The sequence below is a fragment of the Myodes glareolus genome, chromosome 14, assembly GCF_982192425.1.
Source record: "Myodes glareolus chromosome 14, mMyoGla1.1, whole genome shotgun sequence".
NCBI lineage: Eukaryota > Metazoa > Chordata > Mammalia > Rodentia > Cricetidae > Myodes > Myodes glareolus.
This window is the reverse complement of record NC_142039.1, coordinates 15,242,052-15,256,609: the sequence shown is the minus strand read 5'-3', so window position 1 is coordinate 15,256,609 and position 14,558 is coordinate 15,242,052. Positions and strand designations below refer to the sequence as shown.

The 14,558-nt window shown below is 45.5% G+C and overlaps 1 protein-coding gene across 5 annotated transcripts in view; it reads right to left on the bottom strand.

The window, feature by feature from the left end:
* Dclre1c (DNA cross-link repair 1C) overlaps positions 1–14,558 on the bottom strand; it is a 34,343-nt gene that overhangs the window by 17,438 nt on the left and 2,347 nt on the right. Inside the window, exons 1-8 of one of the 5 annotated variants that reach the window (XM_087896362.1) lie at positions 13,226–13,412; positions 11,849–11,900; positions 8,642–8,726; positions 5,593–5,652; positions 3,347–3,402; positions 2,717–2,818; positions 2,185–2,257; positions 1,699–1,839 (exon numbers count right to left, since the gene is read on the bottom strand). In XM_087896362.1, the coding sequence (XP_087752488.1) occupies positions 1,699–1,839; positions 2,185–2,257; positions 2,717–2,818; positions 3,347–3,402; positions 5,593–5,652; positions 8,642–8,726; positions 11,849–11,900; positions 13,226–13,334 (678 nt within the window). In that variant the 5' untranslated portion in view covers positions 13,335–13,412. Of the gene's footprint in view, positions 1–1,698; positions 1,840–2,184; positions 2,258–2,716; positions 2,819–3,346; positions 3,403–5,592; positions 5,653–8,641; positions 8,727–11,848; positions 11,901–13,225; positions 13,413–14,558 lie in introns of those variants that run through there. The other 4 variants (XM_048461237.3, XM_048461240.3, XM_048461241.3 and 1 more) reach the window with 4 other exon arrangements.

Genomic DNA, 14,558 nt, shown 5'->3' with positions numbered 1-14,558 from the left:
GACACAGAGAAAGCAGAAGTCAGGTACGGTGATGCTTCTATTATCGCAGCACTCTGAAGACTGAGGCAGGAGGATCATGAGTTTGAAGTCAGTCTGGCTTCAGAGTGAGTTTCAGACAGACCTGGGCAATGCACACCTTTCTCCCAGAAAAGATAAAAGAAAATAAGGAAGAAAGGAAAGAGTGAACATGCCGTTCCCAGCTCTCTAAGGAGGATGGGGAGGGCTAAAGGGAACTGTAGAAGACAGCGGTGACTGGGAAGGCAGCCGCAGATGGTCCCTGAGGCTGGAAACCTCACCACTTTTTCTTTGTAAACTCCTGATCTAGAATTATCCCCATCTCTGCCAAAGGGATGTAAGGAAACTCTGGGGCCACCATCAAAAGGCTCTTCCTGAAGCCTCCCTGCTCCCCACTTCTCCATCTAGGGTTCAAAGCTGTGGCTTCCACTCTTCATATACCCCTGAAGTTACACCCCAAATAACTGCCACCACCACATGTCAGAGAGACAGTGTATGAAGAAATTAAAAGCCAGGTAATGCAAATGAGTGTGTGTGCTATGCACATGAATATTATCACTACTGTGATTTTAATTTAAAAGTCCATTTTAATATCAAACACATAGGCAAAGTGACCCCAGATAAAACCAAATCTTTCTCAAAATGGATAATTAATGTCTTTACATCAAAATATTTGGCTAGAAGGACTTCCAGAAATAGACCTGGGAACAGGAAAGGAGGGACAGGCATTTACAGAGAGTGAAGGTTAGAATTTCATAATTTCAAACAGAAAAACTAGATTCCCCCCAACCCCAGTGCTGGGGATAGAACCCAGGGCCTTGTGCATGCCAGGTGAGAGCTCTGCCACGGAGTCACATCCCCAGCAAAGCTAGATCACTTTAACAGTGCTAAAGTACACTGTGGGTCACTGTTAGGGCCTGGGCACAGAATTGTCATTGGGTAGATCTACATTTAATAGCCCACAACTACAAATGTCCACCTGGTCCCAATGTTTCATTTTGTTCAGTGATTATTGAAAATCCATCTTCGCTCAGGCACAAAAGTTCCAGATACTTTTCAGTGCCCTGGAGGAGGAGGCGCATGCTCAACAGCCACCACACACACCCAGGCTCTTCTGCCCTGGGTCTGAGCGGCCAGCATCAAACACCTGGGAAACAGTGGTCGAAAATGGACAAGTGGAAACTCCCCCACTGACTAGCTCCAGGTCAATGTTCTTCATGTGTTGTTGGCCATGAGTCAAAGCAGGAAATATGGTTTCCATAGCAACCTGATCAGCACACAATCAAGGAGAAATCCATATTCATGTGTATATGTGTGTTTCCAACCAGTTAAGTAAATGTTCACTGTCAATACCCAAACTGCAAGCAATATAGCCAGATATTACTGGATATCACTGGGTTCAAATTTACTTTTGATAGTGGTCACAATTGCTATATTTATTTTATAACCCACACTTTGGGAAAAAATACTTTGTCTCTGGGGCATCTTTTTGAGCTATGACTGCACTTCTGCGAGAATATCTACCTATAAAGATGAGGTGACTTCTGAGAGGCCCAGCCCTCCCACCCCCACACCCCTTCTTCAGTTATTTGGGGAGGAGGAGGGAAAGGAGTAGGGGAAGGAAATGCAGGGGAAGAGAATAGGGAGGGGCAAGGAAGGGGGGCTAGGAAAAGGGAGCGGTACCTGGACTCCCAGCTCCTCACTCAGGTTGGTGAACAAATACTCATAGCCGTAAGCTGCTTTACAGTTCAGCCACACAGCGTGGTGTGGACTCCTAGTGATCCAGCTCCGAACCAGCTCCAAAATTCCCCTCAAGCACTCCTCCTAGATGGCCAAAAAAAAAAAAAAAACCCTGATACTTTGAAGGAACTCACTAACCTTTCTCCTCTTCAACATTCAGAGCTAATCGCTTCCCAAAAGGGATAATTGCTGTACCAGCCTACACCGGCCATTCCAACCAGACAGGCAGCCCCGTCACCCCAGGCGCCCCGTCACCCCAGGCAGCCCCATCACCCCAGGCAGCCCCGACACCCCAAGCAGCCCCGTCACCCCAGGCAGCCCAGACACCCCAGGCGCCTCATCACCCCAGGCGCCTCATCACCCCAGGCACCTCGTCACCCCAGGCAGCCCCGTCACCCCAAGCAGCCCCATCACCCCAGGCAAACATACACGACTTGGAATTTGATAAAACCTTGGGTCACAGAATGTGGTGTCTAAATATACACTTTGGATGTCTTTTACTCTGAGAAGAAGAAGAAAAAAATACTGTTAGCTATTTCATGGGACATAATTGTTTATAAAATGATGCAGAACCTGAGTTATTTTCAAGTGTGTTCTACTCCGCTTCCAAATCTATTGTCCATCAATTTCACTAGAACGATATTCATCCAATAAAATACATATTTATGAGCCAGTTGGTGTTGGCACATACTTGTGATCCTAGCACTCTGGAGGCAGAGGCAGGCGGGTCTCTGTGAATTCAAGGTTAGTCTGGTCTACAAGAGCTAGTTCAGATTTTTGGAGCAGAAAAACGACTCAGTGGGTAAAGACACCGATCACCAAGCCTGACAGCCTGAGTTCCATCCTCAGGCCCATGTGGTGAAACGGGACCGACTCCCACAAATTATCCTCTGACCCCCCCCCCCCAACACACACACATTTATTCAACCTTCACAGCCAAGAATTACAGAAGGTCCTTTACCTGCCCCCAGAGTGCAGAAGCTCCATTCTGGAAGCTTCTCCTTTTGCCAGTCTGAAGTCTCCTGTGTATAAGACAGTTCCATTACTGCCCTGAAATAAAAACCTGAAAAATAAATGTATCTCAGTAACTTCCAAACCACAAAGTCCTAAGAAAGCTAAAATTGCAGCAAAGGCTTCCTGCCAAACAAATCCCTTACAAGGTAGGGTTAGAATTTTGGCAGTGCTAAATCCAGGTGACTACCACCTTTCCCCACAAAGAGCAAAAACAAATATGATAAGATACAATCAAACAGGATGTGAGCATTACTGAATCTGTACTAGGCAAGGCCTGGAATATTCTAGCACTTCCTAATATACACTCAAGTATTCCAGAGAGAGAGAAATGCCTGTGATTAGACAGCGCAAGGACACAGAGGAAATCCCAATTTAAGGCATGTACACTAAGAAAGCCACATTTCATGGGGTCTTCATCTCGGTTTCCCAAGCTCAATTTTGAAGAAAAGATTAAAGACACTGCCAGAAAAAGGAGATCTATCTCTGTACAATACTACCCTGTAGATGCTAAAAAGTTATCTCTACAAACATAATACATACTTATATAAGAAGAAATGGGAACAGAGGGGCCCCTTACATAACTGATCCGGGGCAGTGACCAGCTGGTAAGAGAGTCACAACAACCTCTTCCTTCTAAAAAAGAAAAGAAAAGAAAAGAAAACAATAGTACAACAGTCATCATGAGGCGCTGCCTGATTCATAGCGTCGCCTCTTTCAGTCTCTCACTCTTCAAACTGTGGAATAAGTGGACTTGTCCACTCCCTAACAGAGCTATGACAAGACTCGGTTCCTTTTCTAGGTACACACTCAAGAGAACGGTCATAAGAAAAAAATCTGTGCATGAACATTCATTGCATAATCACTCACACCAGCCCCAAAGTAGAAACACTTCAAAATGCCTAGCAACGGATGAATGGATAAATAGCATGAGGTTTGCCCACACCATGGGATACTATTTGGCCATAAAGATAAGATTCTATATATGCATGCCATCCACATACAGGGATGCCTATTGAAAAATGCTCAGAGAAAGAAGTCCCATGATGGATGTATAATAACTCCACAGATAGGCAAGTCCAAAAAGATAGAAAGGAGAACAACAGCCACCAGGAGCTGTGACAGGAAGGGATGGGAGTGGCCGAAACGGGCACAGGGTTTCTGAGTGGTGAAAATATTCTAAAGTTGACTCTGGCGGTGTACGGATAGTTCTGTGAATACAGTAGAGCCACCAGGTCTTCAAGGGGGTGAATGTGTGTTGATGAATACTGCACTAATGCTATTATTAAAAGGAAAAAGGAGTGGGTGCAGCCCAGTCCCAGCTCATCACACTGTACGTGGCTTTGTCCCTTTAAGACAGAGCCTGCTGGGCACCACTGACTCTCCAGCTCTCAAGAGGGGAGGGCAGAGCTCTGTGTGCAATGGGTCACCGCTCAGTAATAATTCCTCATCCTGCAGGCCCCTTTCAACGGGGGTCTCCAGGTTGGGGCTGGGGACACACTGCACAAAAGCCAGGTCACAGGACAAGGCACCTAAGTGGCACAGCACAGACAAGCGGCCCAGCAAGACCCCAACCAGAGCCTGCCTTGGTGCTCAGTGCTGGGCTTGGAGGAAGCATCTGCAGGTGACAAGGCCAATGATGGCATCCCTCCCAGGTCACACTTGCAAAAATTCAGGCTTGCTCTCCTTCCCTCCTTGTCTCTCCCTTTTAGTCTCCCATGGCACCAAAACCTGGCTCTACCAGGATGAAATTGATGAAAAATACACCTTATCTTCTAGCATCTAAATGGTCACCTCTCTTCTGGTCACCTTCTGAGTTCCACACTGCGGAGCCACATATGGTGATGTTATAACAGACTACAGAGCAAATGCTAACTTGACTGCCAGAAAACAGGAAAACACCCTTAGCCCTTGGTGTCATTTAAACTGGGTTTTGCTTTGTTTGAAGGCCTACAGTCTTATTTACTATTAAACAATTCATCCATAAAATACTAGCTGTAAATTTAAGGCTGAAAAGTAAATTTTATAACTTGGGCAGAGACTTTGTTTGTAATTAAAAAATTATTAAAAAAGAAGATAGCCATTGTACTTGAGTTTGCTTCAAAAAATATTAACAAACCATTATTTTATATCCCAGATATAAGAAACAATAAATATGATAACATTGTATACTATTAACAAATAACATTCTTGTCATAAACATGGAAAAAAAAAGAGAGAGAGAGGGAAAAAATAAATACACCATGTTTAGTCCTTCTAATGTTTGAAATAATTCTAACAGTTTATGACTGAATGTCTCCATTCCCTGCAGCTGGGGGTTCAAACAGTGACCCCTGGGAATTTAACTAAGAAACTTTTGACAGGTGGTTAGTTCTTGAAGTTAACCCCCCCAGAGAACAGATTAGTGCCCTTAAGGGGGAACTTTTACTTCTTCCTGTGTGAGAAATAATAGCTAAGAATCCACAAAGAGAGAGTACCAGGCCATTGTGAGAGAGCCCACCCCACAGTGAGAGAAACCCAATCTTCAGTCAGAGAACCACAGCCCACAGCGAGAGAACCCCATGTCATGGGAAGAGAACCCCAGCCCATAGTGAGAAAACCCAGGCCATGGGGAGAGAACCACAATCTGCAGTTAGAGAACCCCAGGCCATGGGGAGAGAACCCCAGCAAATCGGTATCAAAACACTCACGAATGTTGTGGTTGTTTTTCTAAAAATTTACTTCATTCATAAATTATTGTTTATGAATAAATGAGCATTCTAAATTAAAGAGAAAGTTAAACAATCATTTTAGCACAAAGAAAAAATACAAAATATGCATAGTTACCTCACCTGATGCCTCGTCAACTAAAGCTATCTGGGTAGGAGTTTCAATTTCAATTGCTATCTGAAAAGAGATTAAGTGAGGATATTATAGATTCCACGTAACCATTTGTGATTTCAGTAAAATCAGTAGTTTAAGAAAATGGCATAACAAAACAAAAATACCTTTAATAGCTCAGTGTTATAGCACTTGCTTAGCATGTACAGGCCTTAGGCTCCAGGCTCAGCACACACACATACACACAGAGCACATATACTCAGTACACCCCTCCCCATCCCCACAGTAACCAGGAACAAATGTTAAAATATCCCATTTACAGATGAAAAGCATCAGCTCATGCTGCATCATGAAACTACTGGGCTGGAGACTGTTTTGAAGAGATTTTGGAGAACTTTCATTTCTTCGCTTTTCCTATCTGCATGTGCATGTATGTGGTGGGCATGCATGGGGGCGCATTAAGCACTCCACCACTGAGCTGCTACAGCTCTAGATAGATTTCCCTGTAGTGGACAAACCCGTACAGCCATTGTATCTGGCATGAACACCAGCCTTGGGATTGCTTATAGGTGACCCTGAGCCCTGAGGTTGTCCTTTGTATTCAGTCAGTGACGGTTTTCTGAGACATGGTGTTTCTGAGGGAGCTCTACAGCCCCTGCAGGACTTTGGTCACAAGACGGTCCTGACAAACCCTAAACGTGTTGTATTACTATGCACATGATAAGGACTATACAGCTGCAGGGGTGTGATAGAAATATGCTTCTCCGTGGCTGTTTGAGGTTCAGTTCATCGAGGCTGAGCCTCCCTGCCGCCTCAGGGCCCCATTACATCCTGGAGTGACCCTCTTCCTTTGATCATCCCTGGTCACCAGAACAGTGACACCTCACTGGTGCATATATGTTCCTGTGAACATGCATGTGCGTATGGAAGCAGAGGCTGACGTCAGGTGTCTTCCTCCATGACCTTGTCCTTCTTCGAGACAGGGTCTCTCACTAAACCTGCAGTTGGCCAGTGAGCAGCGGCGATCCTCCTATCTCCAATGCCCCAGCGCTGGGCTCACAGGATTATATACTTCCCTGAGTCAAGGGTCAATGTGACCGTAATTCACACAGTACCAAAGCAGGTGATCAGCACGAGGCCGGAAGGAGATGCTGACATGGCCGGGCTGCCTCCTGGACTCTAGATGCCTTTGTGAATTACAGCTTATGTCATCTCTTCCCCACTTCTTGACAGCCTCAGACAGACTAACTGCAGCGGTACAGGCCTGGTCCTAGACGCAAAAGGGAGAGCAGTCCAGCTGCCGTGACTGATCTGCAGAGGACACTGGCGTCCTTCAGCTTGCAGGGGGATAGACACGCATGACCAAAGGCTACTCCTAGCACTGGATCTTCTGGGTGCAGCACCCAAGCAGGGTGAAAGGGGCTGATGTGGCTTTAGAGGCAGCAGATGTTGGCAGCTGTTTTTATTGAAACATAATGTCCGCACATACTTATTGGGTACAGAACAATAATCTGGTTTGTATGTGTCATGATCAAACCGAGTTATCAGAATTCCATCCCCTTAACTATTCATCATCCCATTCTTTGCGAATCATTGGATTCCTTATTATCACAGACTGTTGGAGGCTCAGTCTGTACAAAGTTGTTCTTGTCTTGTTTCCTTTTTTTTAAAAAAACTGTTCACATTTAGTTGATTATTGTGGAGTGGAGAGGAAGTGAGCATAGACGCAGAGGTCAGAAGCTCACTTGGAATCCGTTCTCTCCTTCTGCCATAGAGGTCCTGGGGTCACACTTGGGTCATTAGGTTTGCTGGCAAGTCCTTTCCCTCTGAGCCACCTCACAGGCTCTTGTCTCATGTTCTGTTGTTTTGGTAGCACTGGGGACCAAACACACTAGGCATGCACCACCTCTGAGCTGCGCACCTGGCCGCTGTGGTAAAGAGGCTGGCTGGGGCTTGCTTTGATCTGGCCATTTTTGGCAGAGGCATGCCAGGTGTGGGGCAGAGAAGACAGAGGAACCGGGACTTGAAAGCTGTCACCTGTCAGACAACAAGACACTACCCTTTGTGCAGACTTCTGACAGTTACTTAAAGCCTGCCCTCCACAGCAATCCCTAACCCTACGCTCTACAGTCACCACCTTCTTGGATGGATGTAGACATGACAGATTCCAGCAGGCATCACTTTGAGCTAGAGACATTTTGTTGACAGCATATATGTTCATGTCCTCTTGAGCTGCAGCTTCTCATCACAGTGAACGATCCTCTGTGGATCTTTTGGGTCTCTGGCATTTTGTTTGGCTGGCTTCTTCGGCCTTCAGTTCTACTCCATATGATGGAAAACCACTACCCTCGCACTTTGGGTTTCTGTTTGGTTTATGCTGTTTCTTCCCTTTCTTTTCTTTCTAAAATCTATCCTTCTGCTTTATCTAGACCTAGATTACTATTGGCCTTTCTTTGAGCTTTCTTATTTTTTTCACCTCCACTGAGAAATCTGTTCCTCCTTAAGATAATAAGGTTAACAACAGGACTTTTTCTGCCATGTTTACAATTTATGTGCTGCAGCAATTTTCTTTCGACTACCTTCTGGAGGAGAGATCCATTTCATTTTTCCAGAATAAAAGTTATCCATTTTGGGTCAGGCATGGTGGCACATACATTTAATCCCAGCACTCAGGAGGCAGACGCAGGTGGATCTTTGAGTTTGAGGTCAGCTTGGTCTATATAGAAAATTCTAGACCAGTCAAAGTTACATAGCAAGATCCCCCCCCTCAAATTATGCATTCTATATCTCATTCTTTTTTTGTCATGTAGGTCAAGTGTAAGACCTAAAGCACATTCTTGCGGAACAAGAAACAACCAGTTACTGACTCCTAAACTGCTGAATTACACAGCAAATACCATTGTTCTAGCTAATGGCGAATCTATAGTGTGTGAAGAAAGGAGTTTTAAATAATTCCAAAGAGTTTTTCAAAAGGATGCCTCTAAAAATACTCCCCATGTCTACAACAAAGTAGTGCTATGCAAAAATTACAATTTTAAAATTACAATTGACTTACAATTCGTTTTTCCCAGAATCTGTACTTCGGGCTGGTTAACAACAGTTCCTTGGTAACTGGAGAACAGTACAGAAAAACCTTCAAGCTGAAAGCAAAAAACAAAACAGAATGGAAGAAAAGCTGTTTCAGCAGAATTCACAACAAATCACATTGGTGGGTCAGCAATGCATTTCACGGCTATGATCTTTCTCCAGTAAACCACAATCAGTTAACGTGGAAAGCGTGACAGTGGCTCCCAACATGTGACAGTAGCTGCCATGACTTGGCTATAAAAGCCCCTCTAAAACCACGTGCTAAGGATTGGTGTTCAGTACAGTGTCCAGAAAGAGGCGGGGCTTTGGAGGCACAGAAGACCTCTGATCTAATGCACAGATTAACCCTGTGATGGAGTAATGAACCGATATGACAGCATTACTGGAGGTGGGGCTCACGGGGGGAAGAACGTCCCTGGGGACACATCCTTATCCCTGGTCCTCCCTGTCTCTTGCTTTCTGCTTCATGGCTGCGGGAGGGACCAGCTTTCATCTGCCATGTCTTTTGCCACGTTTCTGCCTCCCTGGGAGCCTAAGAGCACTGAAGCCAGCCAATCACAGACGGAAACCAGGAGCCCGCCAATCACAGACGGAAACCAGGAAGCAAAGGAGATCTTCCCTCAGGTGCCTCGCCACAGTGAAAAGCTGGCTAACAAAGTACCAGTACGGCATCACCCATTTCAGTCCTGTCACCATGCAGGGTCCTCCCCTCCCTAAGAGGCCCATCGCTTTTCTTCTGTTGAAACCATGTGCTGGGGGCTTAAAGTGTTGCACAGTAGTAGAACACTTGCCTAGCAAATGAGCCCCCATCATGAAAAGAGGAAAAAAAAAATAAAGCTTGTATGTGGTCAGGTACAACCAGGAAGGACCACCACCAAATGTTAAGTTACTTCTAGAAAACAGAAAGAGGGTTCGGGAACAGAGAATTCTGCTTTTTGCTTCATATAAATCTACTTTTCTGTGTATGCTGAAGAGCAAAGCCAGAGCCTTGCGTAGGCCGGTCAAGCGCTCTACCCCTGAGCAGCACCCCTGGTCTTGTATTTACATTTCTAGTGAACAGATACTAATTTCTATTAAATTCTAAAATTTCATGATATAGCTTGGAGATTAGGAATACACTCCATGCTGAATTATATTTCCACACACTGTATACTCCATCTGTTTGCATTCTTTGATGTACATAAGCCAGGGCTACACAGTGAGACTGTGTTTCGAACGCACCCACACCTTTCCACCCTAACAGGAGGGGCTTATGAGCCCTCATTTTGAACTGGGCAGATCTCTGTAACTGCCTTGACTACAAAATATGATGGAAGTAATTGCAGGATTCTTTTTGTTTTTGTTTTAAATATAAAAACCAGCACATGGTTTTAACATAAGAGAAGCGATGGGCTTCTCAGGGAGGGGAGGACCCTGCATGTCCCCTCCTCCTGCTCACTGACAGGACAGAAATAGCTGATGGTGTCCTGGTACTTCGTTAGTCAGCTTGTCACTGTGTGGCAAGGAATCTGAGAAAAACAGCTTCAAAGGGGGAAGATCTACTTTGCTTAAAGCAGATTTTGTTTTAATACCAAGATCTACGTTGAGATAGGACTTCTCTGTGTAACAGCACTGGCTGTCCTGAAACTCACTATGTAGACCAGGCTGCCCTCAAACTCACATGAATCTGTCTGCCTCTGCCTCTCCAGTGCTGGACTCACAGAGGTGTGTCACCACACCTTTTAAAGCTTGCTCTCCAGACAATATGTCTGCCTCCTGACTCTCCCTTTGGGCTCTGTTTTGTTTATTTTGACCGGGTCTCACTGTGTCATCCTGGCTAACAGACTGGCCTCACACTCACAAAGATTTGTCTGTGCCTCTGCCTCCCGAGTGCCTGGACTAAAAGCCTACTCACCATCTCTCTCCCAGGATGTTCACTTTTCAACCCTGGATTCTCTACCCACAAAACTAGCTATCTCAGGTTAAAGAAGCCTCTCAGAGACAGACAAGCTCAGAAAGGCAGCTATTCTAAGCTTTGTTGCTGTTCTATGCTTCCTCCCAAGTCTTCAGATTTCAGTCCCACCTGATGCCAGGCAGGCAGAAATGAGCAACCCCCACTGTACACTCACAGTTCCTGATGCAGAGAAACCGAGAGACTGGTGTTACCTTAAAACACTCAGTTACAAGGTAATGCTACATGGCCACAGACAGCTGATACACAGGCTCTGACATCAGGCAGACCTGGATAAAAACCTGGTCCTCACTGGACTTCACTTAACCTGTTTGGCTTCTTATCTTAGTTTCCCCATCTGTAAATTAGGAACAACAATAGTACCTCTTTAAAGGTTATCAAGAGGGTCTAATGAGGATAACAGCTCCCCATGGACTACTGCATTCTCAGTCTCCACCATGCCTGGCCCTTCACAGCAGCCAGGGCATCTTGTCAGTCTAGGATTCTCGAACAGCCATTCATACACACAAACACACCCCCTTACAAAAATGAAAGCGAATGAGCCATTGCTGCAGCCAGCAACACAGATGGGCCACACAAATACAATGTTAAGACAAAGTTGGAGCTGGAGAGTTGGCTCAGCAGTTGGGACAGCCGCTCTTCCAGAAGACCCAGGTTCAATTCCTAGCACTCACATAGCCACTACAAATGTCTGTTACCCTGGCACCTTCTGGCTTCTGTGGGCACTGCAATATGTGGTATGCAAATATACTATATACGCAGGCAAAAACAAGCATTTACATGAAACAAAAATAATAAAGTTTTGAAAAGTGTTTAAGAAGATTTCTTAATCTATCCAGTATATGATCCTATTTACTTTTTGTTTGTTTGTTTTTGACAAGTTCTTACTAAGTAACCTAGGCTGGCCTTGAACTCACAACCCTCTTGTTTCCTCAGTGTTGGGGTTACACCACCCTGTCAAGTCTTCTAGTTATATAAAATTCAAGAATAACCAAAGTTAGGCCATCATGACAAAAGGTCAAAATAGGAATTAGTTCTGGGAGAAGCGTAGCAGTGATTATACAGGGTTCCTGGGATATTGGTAGTGTTCATCTCTTATCAGCTAGATGGTGTTTATACAGGCCTATCAGGCTTCCCCTTACGGCAGAAGTACTCTTCTGTCTAGGTGCTATCTCTTAGTTAAGATGTCTACTCCTATGCAAATAAGTAGCAAAAATCAATTACCTGCATTCCAGTCTTCTTTTCATGGAAGGAGCCCTCAGTCCTTTCATGTGATCTACAGGAAAAGAATCATAAACACGTTTTGTTTCACTTTTTAAAAAGAGGATTCTTCGGCCCATGACAGCTGGGCTGTCTTTGTGAGCTTCCTATTGAGAGACATTACATAAGGCTCACTGTTATGAGCAAATTGATCCCACAGGTCTTTGGTCCTTCTGTAGATGAAGAATGTTTCGGAGTACAGGGCAGGAAACACTAAAAGTTGTCCAACCTGAGTGGATGAAAACAAGCCCCACATGGCTGAGGAGACCAAGGCAGGCAAGTGCTAGGAGCAGCACCTATGTGAACTGATTTGACGACACCAAGGATACGAGAATTCTGCCAGATAACCTAAAAAAGTGATATAAGAAGAAAAAACGAGCCAGGAGGTGGTGGCACACCCTTTAATCCCAGCACTCAGGAGGTAGAGGTAGGAGGATATCTGTGAGTTTGAGGACAGCCTGGTCTACAGAGTGAGCAGAGTGAGTTCCAGGACAGAATCCAAAGCTACATGGAGAAACCCTGTCTCAAAAAAGAAAAAAAAAAGAAAGAAAGAAGAAAGAAGAAAAAGAAAAAAGAAAAAAGCAAGAAAGAACCCCCCCCCCAAAAAGAGGCCACCTGGCCAAGTTAATGATTGGTTTTGTGTGTGTGTGTCAGAGAGAGAGAGAGAGAGAGAGAGAGAGAGAGAGAGAGACGCAGAGAGAGAGATTAGTGTGTGTGTGTGACATTGTGTGTGTGTGTGTGTAAGAGAGAGAGAGAGAGACAGACAGACAGACAGACAGACAGAGACAGACAGACAGGCAGACAGACAGACAGAGACAGATCTCAGGCTCTTGCCTAATATCTCGGGGTGTAGGAGAAGTTTTGAAACATATTTTCTTTATGCATGACAAACGAGAACTAGGGAGGTGTGGGCAAGAGCTAACTAAACCAAACCGATGCTCTCTGTTAGGACAGCAACCAGCACTTCTAACAGCTCAGCCTTACCACAGGGTCCAGGGTCAGATTGCAACCGGAGCTGGGGTTACAGAGACGGTCAGAACTCAATAAAGCCAAGGCGAGATTAAGAGCCGACTGAGACCAAGGGTGCTTTCCAGTGTCTCGCTGGGTCCGCGGTCTCCTTCACCAGGTCCCGACCCTTCGTCCCATCTCCAGCCCTAGTGCCCTAGCAGTAGGTGGCGACTCAATAAAGCCAAGGCGAAGTTAAGAGCCGACTGGGACCAGCGGTGCTTTCCAGTGCCTCGCTGGGTCTGAGGCCTGCTCTCTCCTTCACCTGGTCTCGACCCTTCGTCCATTCTCCAGCCCTAGTGCCCTAGCAGTAGGTGGCGAGAGGGGTTCACTCACCCTTGTGACAGTGCGAAAGGAAGTAGGCGCGGGCTTTCAGGTTCTCCCTGTCAAAGCGGTCAATAGAGATGGTTGGATATTCCGCCATCTGTCCCTGGAAGGAGCTCATAGCGTCAGGAAGGCTAGCCCCTAAACCTGCCGCGGAAGCCGAGGTGCACACTGACCCTGGGTGCCGCCACTTCCGGAACCTGTGCACCGCCTCCCATAGGCCGGTCGAGCCCAGCCACGTCCAATCAAAGGAGCCTAGTGGTAGGGGGCAGAGCCAAAAACATCCAGTCCTGTCCCCGAGTCCCAGGACTCTCGGTTTAAATAGATGCAACAGCTATGCGCTAGCTTGTGTACAAATGTGAACAAGCACCAAGAGGAAATGCAAGGCTCACAGAGCGTGCCTCTATCTCACAGCTGGTCACGGAGAATCGCGTTCCTGCCAGAAAGCAACAACGGAAACCAAAAGTGCTTGGTGCACTGGTGCAGAGCTGCCCGCATCTGTGGAGTAATCGATGCAGGAAGCAAAACACAGCTGGAAATAGTGGCCAGGGAGCTTCCCTTTTCCTAATCACACTGCCTTTCATTTCCTCTTGTCAACAGAAGATTGAGTTCTTTTTCTTTTTTTCCTCTTCTCCCAGCTTGTATTTTACAGGATCACCACGAGGACTGGATGAGAAAACGACCTCTGACTCTTTGTTAATAGAGTCTGTTGGTACTTGTTCACGTTTGTGCATTAGCTAACTATGTCTCGAAGGCTATAATTCAGACATAGATTCTTAGAGGAAAAGAAAAAAATAAAAGTAAAGATCTTGGTGATCTGCTAGCCTCCAGTAATCACTGGAGCTGTATTTTTAGGAAGCCAGAAGGATGTATATAAAGAAACGGAGGGAGAGGAGGATGGGAGAAAGTTTGGGAAAGTTCATAGTAACACTAATAAGATCCACCAAAGACTTTGTCAGTAGTCTTTATTGTCTCCTTCCTAGCAAGTTCTCCTTAGATGCTGATGATCACAAACAGCTGGAACCTCCAAATCCTGCCTTACGGAAGTGGGAAGGAAAATTCCCAAAAGGGCAGGGAGCTAATTACCATATCTGGGGCTACTTCTAACCCTTGGAAATGGCCATTCCTTGTCCACCTCTGTGTTGGAATTAACCTCTTGTAACTAACAGATGAGAACCTTTTGGAATCTAGCAGACCACTAGTTTCCACCCAAAAGCTAAGAATGTTGTCAGACAGCACCTTGGGCCTATACAAAAGCTTCCCCACCGTCTCTGTATCTGCCTCTCTGATGTGTCCAGAAATTTTTTGTTTTAACAACAAAATGTTGTTTTGTTTTAAGAGACAG